This window comes from Jaculus jaculus, chromosome 11, assembly GCF_020740685.1.
Source record: "Jaculus jaculus isolate mJacJac1 chromosome 11, mJacJac1.mat.Y.cur, whole genome shotgun sequence".
Classification (NCBI taxonomy): Eukaryota; Metazoa; Chordata; class Mammalia; order Rodentia; family Dipodidae; genus Jaculus; species Jaculus jaculus.
In genome coordinates this window covers 17,387,723-17,402,321 of record NC_059112.1, presented here as the reverse complement: position 1 = coordinate 17,402,321, position 14,599 = coordinate 17,387,723, and the positions used below count along the sequence as shown (strand labels likewise).

Here is a 14,599-nt window from a genome sequence, read left to right as displayed (position 1 = left end):
CGGGCTCCAGGTCTCCTGCTCTGGGGCCCTGAACCTGTGTAGCACTAATAGCTGGCTTGTCAGATTTCATTCTTATTTTAGCCTTTGTTTCATCTTAGTTTTCTTTGTACTATTTCAGAGCTGTCCATCTATACAACACCTTTAATTGTTACTTCTGCTCAAGATCTCTCTTTTTTTAATTAAGGTTTTTAAAATTTTTTTTTATTTATTTGAAAGAAAGAGAGAGAGAGAGAGAGAGAGAGAGAGAGAGAGAGATTGAGAGAATGGACATGCCAGGGCCTTTAGCGGCTGTAAATGAATTTCAGAAGCATGTGCCACCTTGTGCATCTGGCTTATGTGGGTCCTGGGTCCTTTGGCTTTGCAGGCAAGTGCCTTAACCACCAAGCCATGCTTCCAGCCCTCAAGATCTCTTTTGACCCCCAAACCTAAATGCACACACTAAGCACCTCCATTGGCAATGTTTCTCAGTCACTTCAGAGTCAGCATGGTCAAGTCTGAACTCCTTCCTGATGATTAACCATCAAATCTGGATGCCTTTCCTCAGTAGCATTTTCTTCTTTCCCACTTAGCTCTTCTCATTGGTCTTTTTGTAAACCATCATACATACATACACACATACACACATACATATGTGCAAGATAATAAATGGGCGGACCCGAGCCTTTAGTCACTACAAACGAACTCCAGACGCATGTGCCACTATGTGCATCTGGCTTACTTGGATACTGGGGAATCAAATCTGGAGCCTTAGGCTTCTCAGGCAAGCACTTTATACCCCTTCTTCTTCTTTTTCTTCTTTCTGTGCTACTATTTTGGGATAGGCCTTATTATTTTTTGCCCAAATGATTTCATCAGATTCTTTTTTTTTACATTTTTTTTGGTTTATTTTTATTTACTTATTTGAAAGCTACATTAGAAAGAGGCAGAGAGAGAGAGAGAGAGAGAGAGAGAGAATGGGCATGCCAGGGCCTCCAGGCACTGCAGACAAATTCCAGATGTGTGCGCCCCCTTGTGCATCTGGCTAATGTGGGACCTGGGGAATTGAACCTCGAACCGGGGTCCTTAGGCTTCACAGGCAAGTGTTTAACCACTAAGCCATCTCTCCAGCCCTCATCAGATTCTTAACCAATTCCTTTCTCCATTCTCCCTGTCTAATTTCCAACCTGCCGCTACAGTCATATTCCTAAAATGCAGGTCTTGGTATTTCCTAGTCCAGCTAAAAACTCTTCGAGTGCCCACTGTCTTTGCCTAGCCGTTGCTCCATGCTGCATCTGCAGGCTCACCTCCCCCACCTCTGCTCTCTGCTCCAGCTTCGGGCAAAGCCGTGCCAGTCCACGCCAGCTCTTTCCCTTGGATTTAATCTCCTCTCACCAAACTACCCTAAATCCACCCATCTAGGGCCACTTGGATTTCTACATTCAGCTTAGATGTTACCTGCGTCCTGAAACCACTCTTTGGTCCACACAGTGTATTTCCACAGACCTTCTCACTTCCAGTTAAACTCTCAAAATGCTTGTCTGCCTACTTCCTCAGACTGTCACTTCCTAGGAATCTACCTCCTCCTAACCTCGCCCCCCACCTTCTATCATATCCATCACAATGTCACCCGCCAGCCCCACTCAGGACTGCTGGACTCCCTAACAGAGCATCCACGTGCATTCTCAAGTCTTACCTCTGAAATGTCAAAATGAAAATCTAACGTCTTCCCAGGCAACTCCTTGGAGACATTGTTAAAAATTTTCGTGAAGGATATTTCAGGAGAACCCACATCTGCTCCGTAGGTCTTGGGGACGTCACTGGGCACAACAAGACTGGCAGAGCGAGACACCACCAGCTTCAGGATGTTGAGGGCTTCCCTCCAGTAAGGACTCTGGTTGAGGAGAGCATGAACACATAAGGTTAAGCATGCACGCTCAGCTCTGAACAAAAATTAGTGTAGACTGTATACTATGAAATAACACTTGCTTAAACATCTGCAAAATGACGTTTTTTTTTCCTTTGAGATCCTTCATTGAAGGTCTGAGTTCCAAAAGGAAAGAAAACACAAGCTATTTTTCAGTTAGAGTTATTATATACCATATACTCCAAAATGCTACCGAATGGAGTAAATACATATGCCTTGCTTTTTTCTCAGTACTTCAGAAACGTAGGTGATTTGGAGGGCTGGAGAGATGGCTCAGCGGTTAAAGGCACTTGCTTGAAAAACCTGACACCTGGGTTTTACTCCCCAGTACCCACATAAAGCAGATGCACACAGGGGCGTATGCGTCTGGAGTTCGTTTAAAGTGGCAAGAAGCCCTGGTGTGTCCATCCTCCCTCTTTCACTCACTCTCTCCTTGCAAATAACTCTCCCTCTACGCTGCTATGGTTTTTGACTTATGTTTTCTGCCTTTCTTAGTTTGGTATATTCCAACCAGCATAATTTAAGATTCATAAGACAAATGGAGAAGAACTGGTATCTAGTAAAAACCTCACTACCTTCTTTTAAAAATATTTATTTGAAAAAGAGAGAGAGAAAGAGGAAGATAGACAGTGCACATCCCAGCGCCTCCAGACACTGCAACTGAACTCTAGATGCATGCACCACCTTATACATCTGGCTTTATGTGGGTACTGGGGAACTGAACCTGGGTCCTTTGGCTTTGCAAGCAAGTGCCTTAACCACTAAGCCATCTCTCCAGCCCCTTAAAAACTACTGATATGAGCCAGGTGTGGTGGCACACACCTTTAATCCCAGCACCCGGGAGGCAGAGGTAGGAGGATCGCTGTGAGTTCGAGGCCACCCTGAGACTACATAGTGAATTCCAGGTCAGCCTGGGCTAGAGTGAGACCCTTCCTCGAAAAAAACCCAAAACCAAAAACAACAACAACAAACTACTGATATGCATGCACACGTATTTGTGGGTGCACAGTATCTCCTGCTACTGCAAACATGCTCATCCAGCTGTACGTGGGTGGCTGGGGAAGTGAACCCAGGCTGCACAAGCAAGTGCTTTTACTGCTTAGCCACCTCCTCAGCCCGACAAAGGAAAAACTGATGCAAAAAAAAAATAATAATATGGTTTGGCTCAATCTTTCATCATGCATATTCTCTCACAGTTGACATTGGAGAGGGTTGTCCCCATTAAAATATATAAGTAAAAATAAATGAACTTAGCTATCCAATTTAGCAAATGTCTTCTTATAAAGACACTTAAAACAAAATATCCTAATGATAATGGGACATTTTTAAGTATTTCATTATGTAGTATCAAGGTGGCCTTGAACTCACAGCAATCCTCCTACCTCTGCCTCCCAAGGGCTGGGATTAAAGGCATGCACCACCATGCGTGGCTAAGTATTTTATTATGAAAAAAAGTTTTAATTCAACAGAGATAGGAAAAAGTAGAAATCATTAACATTTTTTTCATCCTGGCAAAAATAATTAGAAGCTTGAGTAATGTAAAAAGCTAAAACTTCTTTTTCTATAGATTATGTTGGTAGATGTGTTCTAAATGTTCAAGATCATCAGGAGTTCAATTGTGCAAAATGTTGTTTTTTAAAAAAAATAAGGCAGAAGTCATTACTCATTTAAATATGATCTTACTTCATACTAGATTTGAAAGCAAATCCGCAGAGAGATCTGAGTCAGCACTTGAACACTATGAGGTTTTGGAGGAAAACCCACTTTTTAAAAAAAAATTTTTTTTTTTAATTTATTTATTTGAGAGCGACAGACACAGAGAGAAAGACAGATAGAGGGAGAGAGAGAATGGGCGCGCCAGGGCTTCCAGCCTCTGCAAACGAACTCCAGACGCGTGCGCCCCCTTGTGCATCTGGCTAAGGTGGGACCTGGGGAAGCGAGCCTCGAACCGGGGTCCTTAGGCTTCACAGGCAAGCGCTTAACCGCTAAGCCATCTCTCCAGCCCGAAGACCCACTTTTCTATGTTCTCTTTACAAGTGAAGGCTCTGACCACCCTGGACCTACATCCAACATGAATGACAGCTGCCAGGGCAGCGGAGGAGAGCTGCTGTGACACAAGGGGACTGTTCGCCTCACTTGCTGTAGAGCTCAGCTTTCTTTGATGACCAACCTGCTTGCTTCGTGGGCACGGGAGCCTCTGGTTCTAAATAAAGAAATGTTATCTGTGGGTCACAACTTAGGAATGAAGTGTGGCACATGGTGGTTTTTTTTTTTTTTGTGTATGTGTGTGTGTGTGTATGTGACATTCAGCAATTAAGTACTGAGTGAGCGCTAACCTCTTTAAGCTTTTTGTTAAAACATAAGTGTGCACATGTGTGTGGAGGCCAGAGCGTGATCTTGGGCATTCTCAGAAATGTCATCTACCTGCTTTGAGAAAGGGTCTCTCTCATTGGCCTTACCTAGACTGGCTAGACAGTGAGCCCTAAGGATCCTCCTGTCCCCAAACCCAGAGAAGTGCCAGCACACCTGGCATTGCGCGTGGGCTCTGGAGATTCAATGCAGGTCTTCAAGCGCTTTGCTGATCGACCTGTCTCCTCAGCCCAATGTCTTCAAGCTTCAAGAGGAATAATATGGCAGGGCATGGTGGTGCTTCAGCCCAGCACTTAGGAGGCAGAGGTAGGAGGATCACCGTGAGTTCGAGGCCACCCTAAGACTACATAGTGAATTCCAGGTCATCCTGAGCTAGACTGAGACCCTACCTAGAAAAACACAAAAAATAATATGTAACTGTGCTCTGAAAGACATGTAATTATTTGGTGTAGTCATTAAGGGATGAGATAGAAAAATTATGTTGGACCACCAATAATTTTATGCTTTGAAATATCTATCTATCTATCTATCTATCTATCTATCTATCTATCTATCTATCTATCTATATGTATATATATTTTCCCCCACATAGGGTCTCACTCTAGCCTAGGCTGACCTGGAATTCACTCTGTAGTCTCAGGCTGGCCTTAAACCCATAGCAATCCTCCTACCTCTGCCTCCCAAGTGTTGCAATTAAAGGCGTGTGCTGCCATGCCCAACTTGCTTTGATATATTTTAAATGACTGATTTTCAAGGGAACATAAACGGTTATCTAAGCCGGGCATGGTGGCACACACAGCACTCAGGAGGCAGAGGTAGGAGGACTGCCTTGAGTTCGAGGCCAGCCTGAGACTGCTTAGTGAATTCTAGGCTACAGTGAGACCCTACCTAAAAAAAAAGTTACCTGGATTTCATAACCGAATCACTGAAGAATGTGGGGTGGGGTGGGGGTGGGTGAGGTGGTTGAGCTTGGCGCAGGGTCTCTCATGAATGGTACCACCGAGCTATACCAGTGACAGAAAACATTTTCATAGGTTTTGGTTACTTTCAGATGTGGGACTAGACCACAAATGCATTGTGAGCTATCTGCTTTTAAAAAATAACAACACTTTATTTTTATTTATTTATTTGAGAGAGGGAAAGAGGCAGAGTGAGGGAGAGAGAGAACGGGCATGCCAGGGCTTCCTGCCACTGCAAATAACTCCAGATGCATGCGCCACCTTGTGCATCTGGCTTACGTGGATATTGGGGAATCGAACTGAGGTCCTTTGGCTTTGAAGAAAGCGCCTTAACTGCTAAGCCATCTCTCCAGCCCTAGCTATCTGCTTTTGAAAATGTGGCTCTAGGAAAGTAAATGTTAAGTGCTGTACAAACAAAATATTCGCCTATGAGGGCTCTGAAGGAGTTTGCTGTACTGGGTCTTGGCTATTGTTTTTCTCACCCAGGATACAAAGGTGAAATTCAGGATGTGCCAGTTGCCTTGGCATCATTCAGATTTAAATAAAGTTCTGAGCCCCACCTTCTAAATACTTTCTGCAGTATAAAAACCAACTCTCTAAAGTATAGATTTGAAAAAAAATTTTAAAATTATTTATTTGTGAGAGAACATACATGAGAGAGGAAGAAAGAGATAAGAGATAAAAGAGAGAGAGAGAGAGAGAGAAAGAGAGAGACAGAGAATGGGCGCACCAGGGCCTTTAGCTACTGCAAACAAACTCCAGACACATGTGCCACCTTGTGCATCTGGTTACCTGGGTCCTGGGGAGTTGCCTGAGGTACAGATACTTTTTTTTTGAGGTAAAATCTCTCTAGCCTATGTGGACCTGGAATTAACTATGTAGTTTCAGGCTGGCTTCGAACTCATAGTGATCCTCCTACCTCTGCCTCCCAAGTGCCGGGATTAAAGGCGTGCGCCACCACACCTGGCTTTTTTTTTTTTTTTAAAGTTACTTATTCATTTGAGGGAGAGAGAATGAGAGAAACAGACAAAGAGAGACAATGGGCACGCCAGGCCCTCCAGCCGTTGTAAACAAACTCCAGATGCATGTGCCATCTTGTGCATCTGGTTTATGTGGAAATAGAACTTGGGTCCTTAGGCTTCACAGTCAGGTGCCTTAATCACTGAGCCATTTCTCCAGCTCTAAAGTACAGATTCTTAAAGTGGTCTTCCATATCAAAAAGCATTTGAGAGCTGGGTATGGGGGCGCACGCCTTTAATCCCGGCACTCGGGAGGCAGAAGTAGGAGGATCACTGTGAGTTCTAGGCCACCCTTAGATCACATAGTGAATTCCAGGTCAGCTTGATCTAAGAGCAAGACCCTACTTCCAAAAACCAAAAATCAAAAAAAAAAAAAAAAAGGTAGCATTTGTCCAACATGTCAAATCATACTAACACACAGAAGAAATGAGTCCCAGCGCCAATTTCCAGAACTGGTAACTGCCAGTCATTTGTGTCCTGCCCACGTGGTCATCAGATTACACCTTTTGTCACTTACATTCAGATCAGTTTCCACGTGGCCAATATTCCTGAAAACACAACTTGTGTTCCCCACTTTTGGACAGACAGGAGGGCGCTTCTGTGTTTGAGCTGGACAGAGACACGTGGCCACTCACCTGCACATATTTGCCAATGATCTTAATGATCTCCAGGTTAAACTGCTTGGCTGGGGCTGCAGACAGGTCAACGTGACTCAAGAGACTGTAGATAATCTGCAGCAGTGACTGCTGCATACTCGATAGTCCTTTTTCCAACAGCTGAGAGTAAAATTGAAGAGCACATTTTAATCAGGTTGAACAAAAGCCCAGTATTTACACTTCCAATGTTGGAAAACAATAGGTTTGACTCATGACTTTATGTTCAGAAATCCGGAATCTAATACGGTGCGAAATAATGATGTGTCTATTATTATTAACTTTCTTTGGTTCAGGAAAGAGAGATGGGTAATTATTTTGCATCTAAATGGTGCTTTATATTTCACCAACTAATTTAAGTAAATATCCTTTATTTTATTTTAGGTTAAGGGAAAAACTCCCAGGCCACTATCACCAAAAACCAAACCAAGCAAAACAAACAAACAAACAAAAAAAAACCCAAAACAACAACAACAACAGCATAAAAACCCCAATGAATTGACCACAAGCCCTTACAAGGTCCATTTACTAGCTACACAATCTTGCAAAAGACCATAACTCCCCTGGCTATGGTTTTTACGTCTATATTTTAGTCTAACTTATTTTGCGACACTTTTCTACCTCAGGGTTTGCAAAGTTAATGATGCCACTATAAACACATGTATCTATTTTTAACACTATTGATGCTGACAAGGTGAGGATCAGTAACATAAGGATAATACATGGGTTAACATTTGGGACAAAAGACTTCTCTACAGTTGCCAGTGTGTGATACACTACAGCGTGCCCCTTCCAGGCCTCAGAGCCCCTGGTGGACCTTTGCAGGGCGCAGGCACTGCCCCATGGTGAGCCTTGCCCTGGCACCAAGGCGCTGACATTCAAAGCTCTTTAAGGTGGCTCAGCCTGGTTTTATGTTGGCTCACCTTAAAGGTATAGTTACAGGAAAAACCTAGCAACCAGGTAAGATGCTGTCAGGCAGACCAATCACCCTGTCAGTGTTCTTAAAGTGAAAATGGATGGTCGCACGGCTGTCAAAACGACCACGCACAGCAGTCCTGTACATCTTCAGTGACTCCCACAAGTTGAATGGTGTTAAGAGCAACATTCAATCAGCTATGAATAACTTTCAAGCTTATAAGTCAGTTTTCTTAAAGGAGGTGATTACCTTGACGTAAGCTGACAAACAGCTTTCCGGACTCAGAATGCCTTCGTTTTGAGGTTCTCTTAGTGGGATTTACTGAGTAATTTACTTTTCTAGGCTCGAAGTTACTTTATTTAAGAGAGAGAGGGAGAGAGCATGGGAACACCAGAGCCTCAAGCCACTGCAAACGAGCTCCAGACGCATGTGCCACTGTGGCAGACAGCCGCAGGCTCGCTGAGATGAACATCCAGACCAGGCATGGTTATGGAGGAAGGGGTATTGATTGAAGCTTACAGATCCAGGGGACGTTCCATAATGGCAGAAGAGCCAAGCAGAGAGAGAGAGAGAAGCCCCAAGCCCAAAGCATACCACAAGAACTCCAGGAGGAAGTAGGGCACTTTGCATATCTTTCGATTGGAATCTCAAACCCCATACCTTAGGGCTGGACCCTAAGATCCACGCAGTGACACCTCCTCCAGCCAGGCGGCTGCAGATGCAAACTACATACTAATAAAACACTGCATATATTGGGGACCATCTATTCAAACTACCATAGCCACCTTGGGAATCAAGCTGGGGTCCTTAGGCTTTGCATGCAAGTGCCTTAACCTCCGAGCCATCTCTCCAGCCCCATGAAGTTACTTTAGATGCATTAACAAATACTCACTTCTTATGAATCCTATGAATACTGTTTTATAATGCCATGTTTTTGCCCCTCAAAATGGTATCTTAGGTTAAGAAGCAAATAGGTCATCAAAACAAAAACTTACCCAGCAGCAATGCCTTTGCATGCCACACTATTATTCCATAGAGCATTTGAAAACCAAGAACAAATTCTCCCGTCCCCAGACACGGTCTGCAGCCCAGGCTGGCCTCACCTCACGCCTGCACTGATTCTCCTGCCTCAGCCTTCTAGGGTAGGTGTGGACCTGGCCTTCAATCACTGATTTTAAAGAGACAAAAAACCAGATTTTGCATTTTCTGTAAAGGGGAGGTTTGTGGATTCCCTTTTGGGTCAGTCAAGACAACTGACTAAGGAAATAGACACTGGGAATGGAGGAGCGCTCATCCCAAAGGCATTTCTTTGGGCTCGAAAGGAACTGTTTCTGTATTTCTCTAGTAAAAGATGTCATCTAGGTACACTCTCAGAGACAATTTGAAGGCAGGTGTGGTGGCTCACGCCTTTAATCCCAGCATGCGGAGGCTGATGCAGGAGGATTTCCATGAGTTTGAAGGCAGCCTGGGCTACACAGTAAGTTTTACGTTAGCCTGGGCTAGAGTGAGACCTTGCATCAAAAACAAAGAACATTTGAAGAGCAGTTAGTGACACCTCTTGAAATAAAGTTGCTGGAAGATTTTGCCAGAGAACAGTTAACACTAGTCTCTATTTACCTCTGCCAGGTAAGTCACAAGGCTGAAGGTGGCATCTGGGAAGGAGTCATGCAGGTATCGACACACGACGCTGACCCAGCTGGAGCAGTCCCTGGAGTACGTGTGCGTGCTGTAGAGACTCATCATGTGAGCCAGGTTCACGAGCGTGGGGCACTTTTCTTCGGCACAGACCTATAGAACACACACACTTCTTTCATTCCCCCAAATGTGCAAGCCTCGACCCTGCGTTATGCTGAAAACCCTTATCTCAAGCAATGATGTAGGTGCTTGTTTAAAGTGTCAGCATTTCATTCATGACAGCAGGGGAAAAAAAGGAAAAGAAAAATAACAAGGCATTGCTCATCCTTTTAGATTTTAAATATAATTAAATTTGTAATATGATTTCTAACGTAATTCAAGTTTTAAATATAGTTTTTATACAGGTTATTTATTTGAAAGAGAGAGAGAGGCAGATGTCGGAACTCCAGATGCATGCGCCACCTTGTGCATGTGTGAGTACTGGGGAATTATTTATTTGAGAGAGGGAGACAGAATGGGAGCGCCAGGGCCTCTAGCCACTGCAAATGAACTCCAGATGTATGCACCACCTGTGTATCCAGCCTAGGTGAGTTCTGGGGAATAGAACCTGGGTTCCTAGGCTTTGTAGGCAAGTGCTTTAACCACTAAGCCATCTGTCTAGCCCTTGGTTTTTTGTGTGTTTGCTTGTTTTGGTTTTTTGCGGTAGGGTCTCACTCTAGCTCAGGCTGAACTGGAATTCACTATGTAGTCTCAGGGTGGTCTCGAACTCATGGTGATCCTACTACCTCTGCCTCCCAAGAGCTGGGATTAAAGGTGTGTGCCACCACACCCAGCTCCTTGTTTAGTTTTATTTAAAAAAAAAAAAAAAAAAGAGGGAGAAAGAGAGAGAATGGGTGCATTAGGGCTTCCAGCCACTGCAGATGAACTCCAGATGTGTGCCCCCCCTTGTGCATCTGGCTAACATGGGTCCTGGGGAATCAACCTGGGTCCTTTGGCTTGGCAGGTAAACTCTTTAACTGCTAAGCCATCCCTCCAGCCCTCCTTGTTTAGTTTTTTGAGGTAGGGTTTCACTCTAGTTCAGGCTGACCTGGAATTCACTATGTAGTCTCTTATTTCTATGTCAACATAAAATAATCTACCATATAATTGTAAAAGATTGTATAGTTTTGTAGCTTTGCAATAATTATGTAAAACTTAATATAAATTTTTCTTTTATTTATTTGAGAGAAAGAGGGAGAGGGAGAGAGAGTGATCAGTGTGCTAGGACCTCAAGCTGCTGCAAATGAACTCGAGATGCGTGTGCTACCTTGTGCATCTGGCTTATGTGGGTTCTGGAGAACAGAACCTGGGTCCTATGGTTGTGTAGGCAAGTGCCTTAGCTGCTAGGCCATTTCTCCAGCCCATAATATAAAATTTTCTTAACAAAAGATTCTTACTGAGTTTTGTTTATGTGATTGTTTCTGAGGCCGTCTCACTAGGAAGCCCAGGCTTGTGGGGAATCTGCAATTCTCCTGTCTCAAGCTTTCTAAATTTGGGGATAATACGTGTATGCCCACCATCTCTGGCCTTACTGAATTCTTGTATTCTTAAAGAATACATATTTTTTGCAATAATGATTTTTAAAAACCTTTTTTTTTTGTTTGTTTTTTGAGGTAGGGTATCACTGGCTCAGGCTGACCTGGAATTCATTATGTAGTCTCAGGGTGGCCTCAAACTCACAGCGATCCTCCTACCTCTGCCTCCTGAGTGCTGGGATTAAAGGCGTGCACCACCACACCCAGCTTAAAAACCTATTTTTGAAAAAGGAGAAAAATCCTTGGGATATATACCTTGCAACTATATGAAAAAGCAAATGAGGGCTGGAGAGATGGCTTATCGGTTAAGGCATTTGCATACAAAGCTAAAGGATCCTGGTTTGATTCTCCAGGACCCACATAAGCCAGATGCACAAGGGGGCACATGTGTCTGGAGTTCGTTTGTAATGGCTGGAGGCTCTGGCGTACCCATTCTCTCTCTCCCTCTCTCAAATAAACAACAACAACAACAACAACAACAAATATACATATGTATGTGTATATATATATATATATATGTATATATATATATATATATATACATGTATGTATGTTTAAAAAAAAGGAAATACAAATGACTCAAGATTCAATTTTGAAATTTTTGAATTACCAGGTTCAAATACTATCCAAAGAGAATGTTTCAGAACAAACTTGTAGCATTCTATTTCTGCCATAATGAAGAAAAATAACCTGTTGTTAAGTTTGCCTCAGATTGAAATTCTGTCTTCTCTGTGGGCACAAACAGAAGAGTCAGCGATATTTGCATAATGAGGAAGCACATAATGACAGAAAATTACTCTCAACACTTGTAAGTATGAGAATACATTAAGGAATCAATTTAACTCATTTCCTGCAGGTTGCTAAAAGCTCACAGTGAGGGAGGCATTGTGTGCTGCCCCACAGGGAGGAAACAGGTGCCAAACACTTTCTTAACCACACAAGGCTTGATGTGAATTTTTTTTTTCAAAGTAGGAATCTCTTCTTTATAATTACATTTTAAAATTATTTACTTGTTAAGAATATGTATGTTTATTTGTGAGGAAAGAGAGAGAGAGACAGAGAGGATGGGTGCACCAAGGCCTCTAGCCACTGCAGTAGAACTCCAGAAGCATGCACTACCTTGGGCATCTGGCTTACATGGGCACTGGAGAAGCGAACCTTGGTCCTTAGGCTTTGTAGGGAGGTACCTTAATTGCTAAGTCATCTCTCCAGGCCATTTTACATTATTTTAAAGCCTTATTAGTATAAGTACTACATGCAATATTGGTTTCTTTTAGGCAAATAATTTTTAAAAGGCAGTATTTTATTTCAAATAATCAGTTTTTCACTCAATACTCAAAATTCTGTGCTTATTAAAGAAAATCAAGAATAAGAGACAACTTTGACATATCATTTATTTTTTCTTAAGTGTTATTTATTTATTTGCAAGCAGAAAGAGGAGAGAGAGAGAGAGAATGAATGGGTGTGCCAGGGCCTCTAATTGTTGCAAATGAACTCCAGACTCATTTCACCTTGTGCATCTGGCTTTATGTGGGTACTGGAGAACTGATCCCAGGTCATTAGGCTTTGCAGGCAATCTCTCTGGTTCTTATTTGTTTATTTATTTTTTGAGACAAAGTCTCACTCATCTGCTGGCTTAGAACTTCCTATGTAACCAAGCTGACGAGAGGACAACTCACAGCAGTCCTCCTGCCTCAGCTCCTGAGTGCTGAGATTATAGGCATGAGTCACCAGGCCCAGTTTACCATGTTTGAGAGACTAAAATATGGGCTGGAGAGATTGTCCAGTGGATAAGGTGCTTGCCTGCAAAACCTAATGACCGGGTTTGGTGGAGGGAGCATGGACGTGGAAGATTCTTCCCGCAGTCACGATGTCAACCAATCCAGATACTTCCCTTGCTTCATCTGATGAAGGCCAGGGCATCTAAATTTACCTGAAAAGCTAAAGAGACTCTATTTGTTCTGCTGGAATGGCAGGTTTTGTAGCAACTGTTGTATATGCATTTTATAAGTCGAAGAGCTGGGGAAATATAAAAATGCCCCTTCACCTGCTCCGCATGCGAGAAGCAGCCCAAGGCTTTGCTGAGGAGCAGTGACTCTTGGTTTGGCCACTCGTACACGGAACACTGGGCCAAACCCAAGCCTTGCTTGCAGCGCTTGTCCTATAGACATCTTACATGGAGGCTATGCGTTTATGTCAGAAATGAAGAGAATCCGAATAACGGCTTCTTTTCTTGCTGGCTTGATTTAACTAGTGACCCAAATTATTAGTGATTAGTTCACTAAGGTGGTCACTCGGGAGTCAAGTTACCAGTGAAGAAACATGTCACCGAATACACTTGATTATGTTAAGATGTCCGCCTCCTTAAATCTTTATGAGATTAGTTTAACAAAGACAGACAGACAGACAGACAGACAGACAGAGAGAGAGAGGAGGGCATGCCCAGCACCTCTTGCCACTCCTCCCCTTTATTTTTGAGATAGGACCTCACTATGTAGCCCTGGCTGGTCTAGAACTTGCTATGTAGACCAGGGTAGCCTCAACCTTGCATCAATCCTGGCTCTGCGTCTTCCCCGCCACGCATTACCCATGATCTGGCGGCGTAAGGAGAAGGCTGTCCTCATGCTACCGTTGACGCGCGTGGCCCCTGCCTGGCTGGCTCCGAGGCGCGTCTGCATGGAGGCCAGCGCTGCACTTGAGCGCAGAAGGGGGCTGTTTTGCTTGGCTCGGTGCCATTTACTGAGCCACATGTTAACTGAATCTCAGCTCGGAAGACGACAGCTCACGTAAAAGGCTCTTTCCACAAAGTCACTTACCTGCTCCCCTGGGTTGAAAATTTTGTTTTCTCTTTCCCCAGTGCTTTTAGCTAGATTCTGAGTTCTGTAGCTCTCTTATGCCTCCCCCAGGTCATCTGGCTTACTGCCGTGTGCATATTATTTCTAAACTCACCTAGCTTTCTTGTAACTCTTGATTTGTTTCAATCTGAAGACTTTCCCCACCAAAAACAAATAAACAAACAAACAATGATTGGGTTGGAGAGATAGCTTAGTGGTTAAGTGCTTGCCTATAAAGCCTAAGGACCAACTTTGGTCCAAGGCTTGACCCCCCTGGACCCGTGTAAGGCAGATGCACAAGGTGGCACATGCGTCTGGAGGTTGTTTTCAATGGCTGGAGGCCCTGATGTGCCCATTCTCTCTCTCTCTAGCTCTCTTTCTCTCTCATAAATAAAATATTAAAAAAGTAGATATAGCTCTGTTTGCATAACTGCACGGCTGGAGGGGAAAACAGTGTGAGCAGAGGAAAAAAAATGAAGGATAGCAGGTAAACAATGAGAGAAATTTAAGATCTCGAAGGAAGGAGCTTTGCACATGTGGTATCTTTTTATTTCTTTTGTGTTTTTTTGTTTTTTTTTTCTTTTTTTGAAGCAGGGACTCTTTCTAGCCCAGGCTGACCTCAAACTCATGACAGTTTCCCCACCTTAGCCTCCGGAGTGCTGGGGTTAAGGGCCTACATCCCCACACTAAGGCCCACAGGGTTAGTGTCCCACACACTGTGCTCATCACTGCCAGC

The 14,599-nt window shown here is 43.5% G+C and overlaps 1 protein-coding gene across 9 annotated transcripts in view; it reads right to left on the bottom strand.

Moving 5' to 3' along the window:
• The window catches only part of Fryl (FRY like transcription coactivator), a 297,939-nt gene that overhangs the window by 39,683 nt on the left and 243,657 nt on the right, over positions 1-14,599 (bottom strand). For all 9 annotated transcript variants that reach the window (XM_045130376.1, XM_045130379.1, XM_045130384.1 and 6 more), the window contains 3 exons: positions 9,438-9,608; positions 6,887-7,027; positions 1,673-1,870 (listed from right to left, as the gene is read on the bottom strand). In XM_045130376.1, coding sequence (XP_044986311.1) covers positions 1,673-1,870; positions 6,887-7,027; positions 9,438-9,608 — 510 coding nt within the window. The remainder of the gene's footprint in view (positions 1-1,672; positions 1,871-6,886; positions 7,028-9,437; positions 9,609-14,599) is intronic.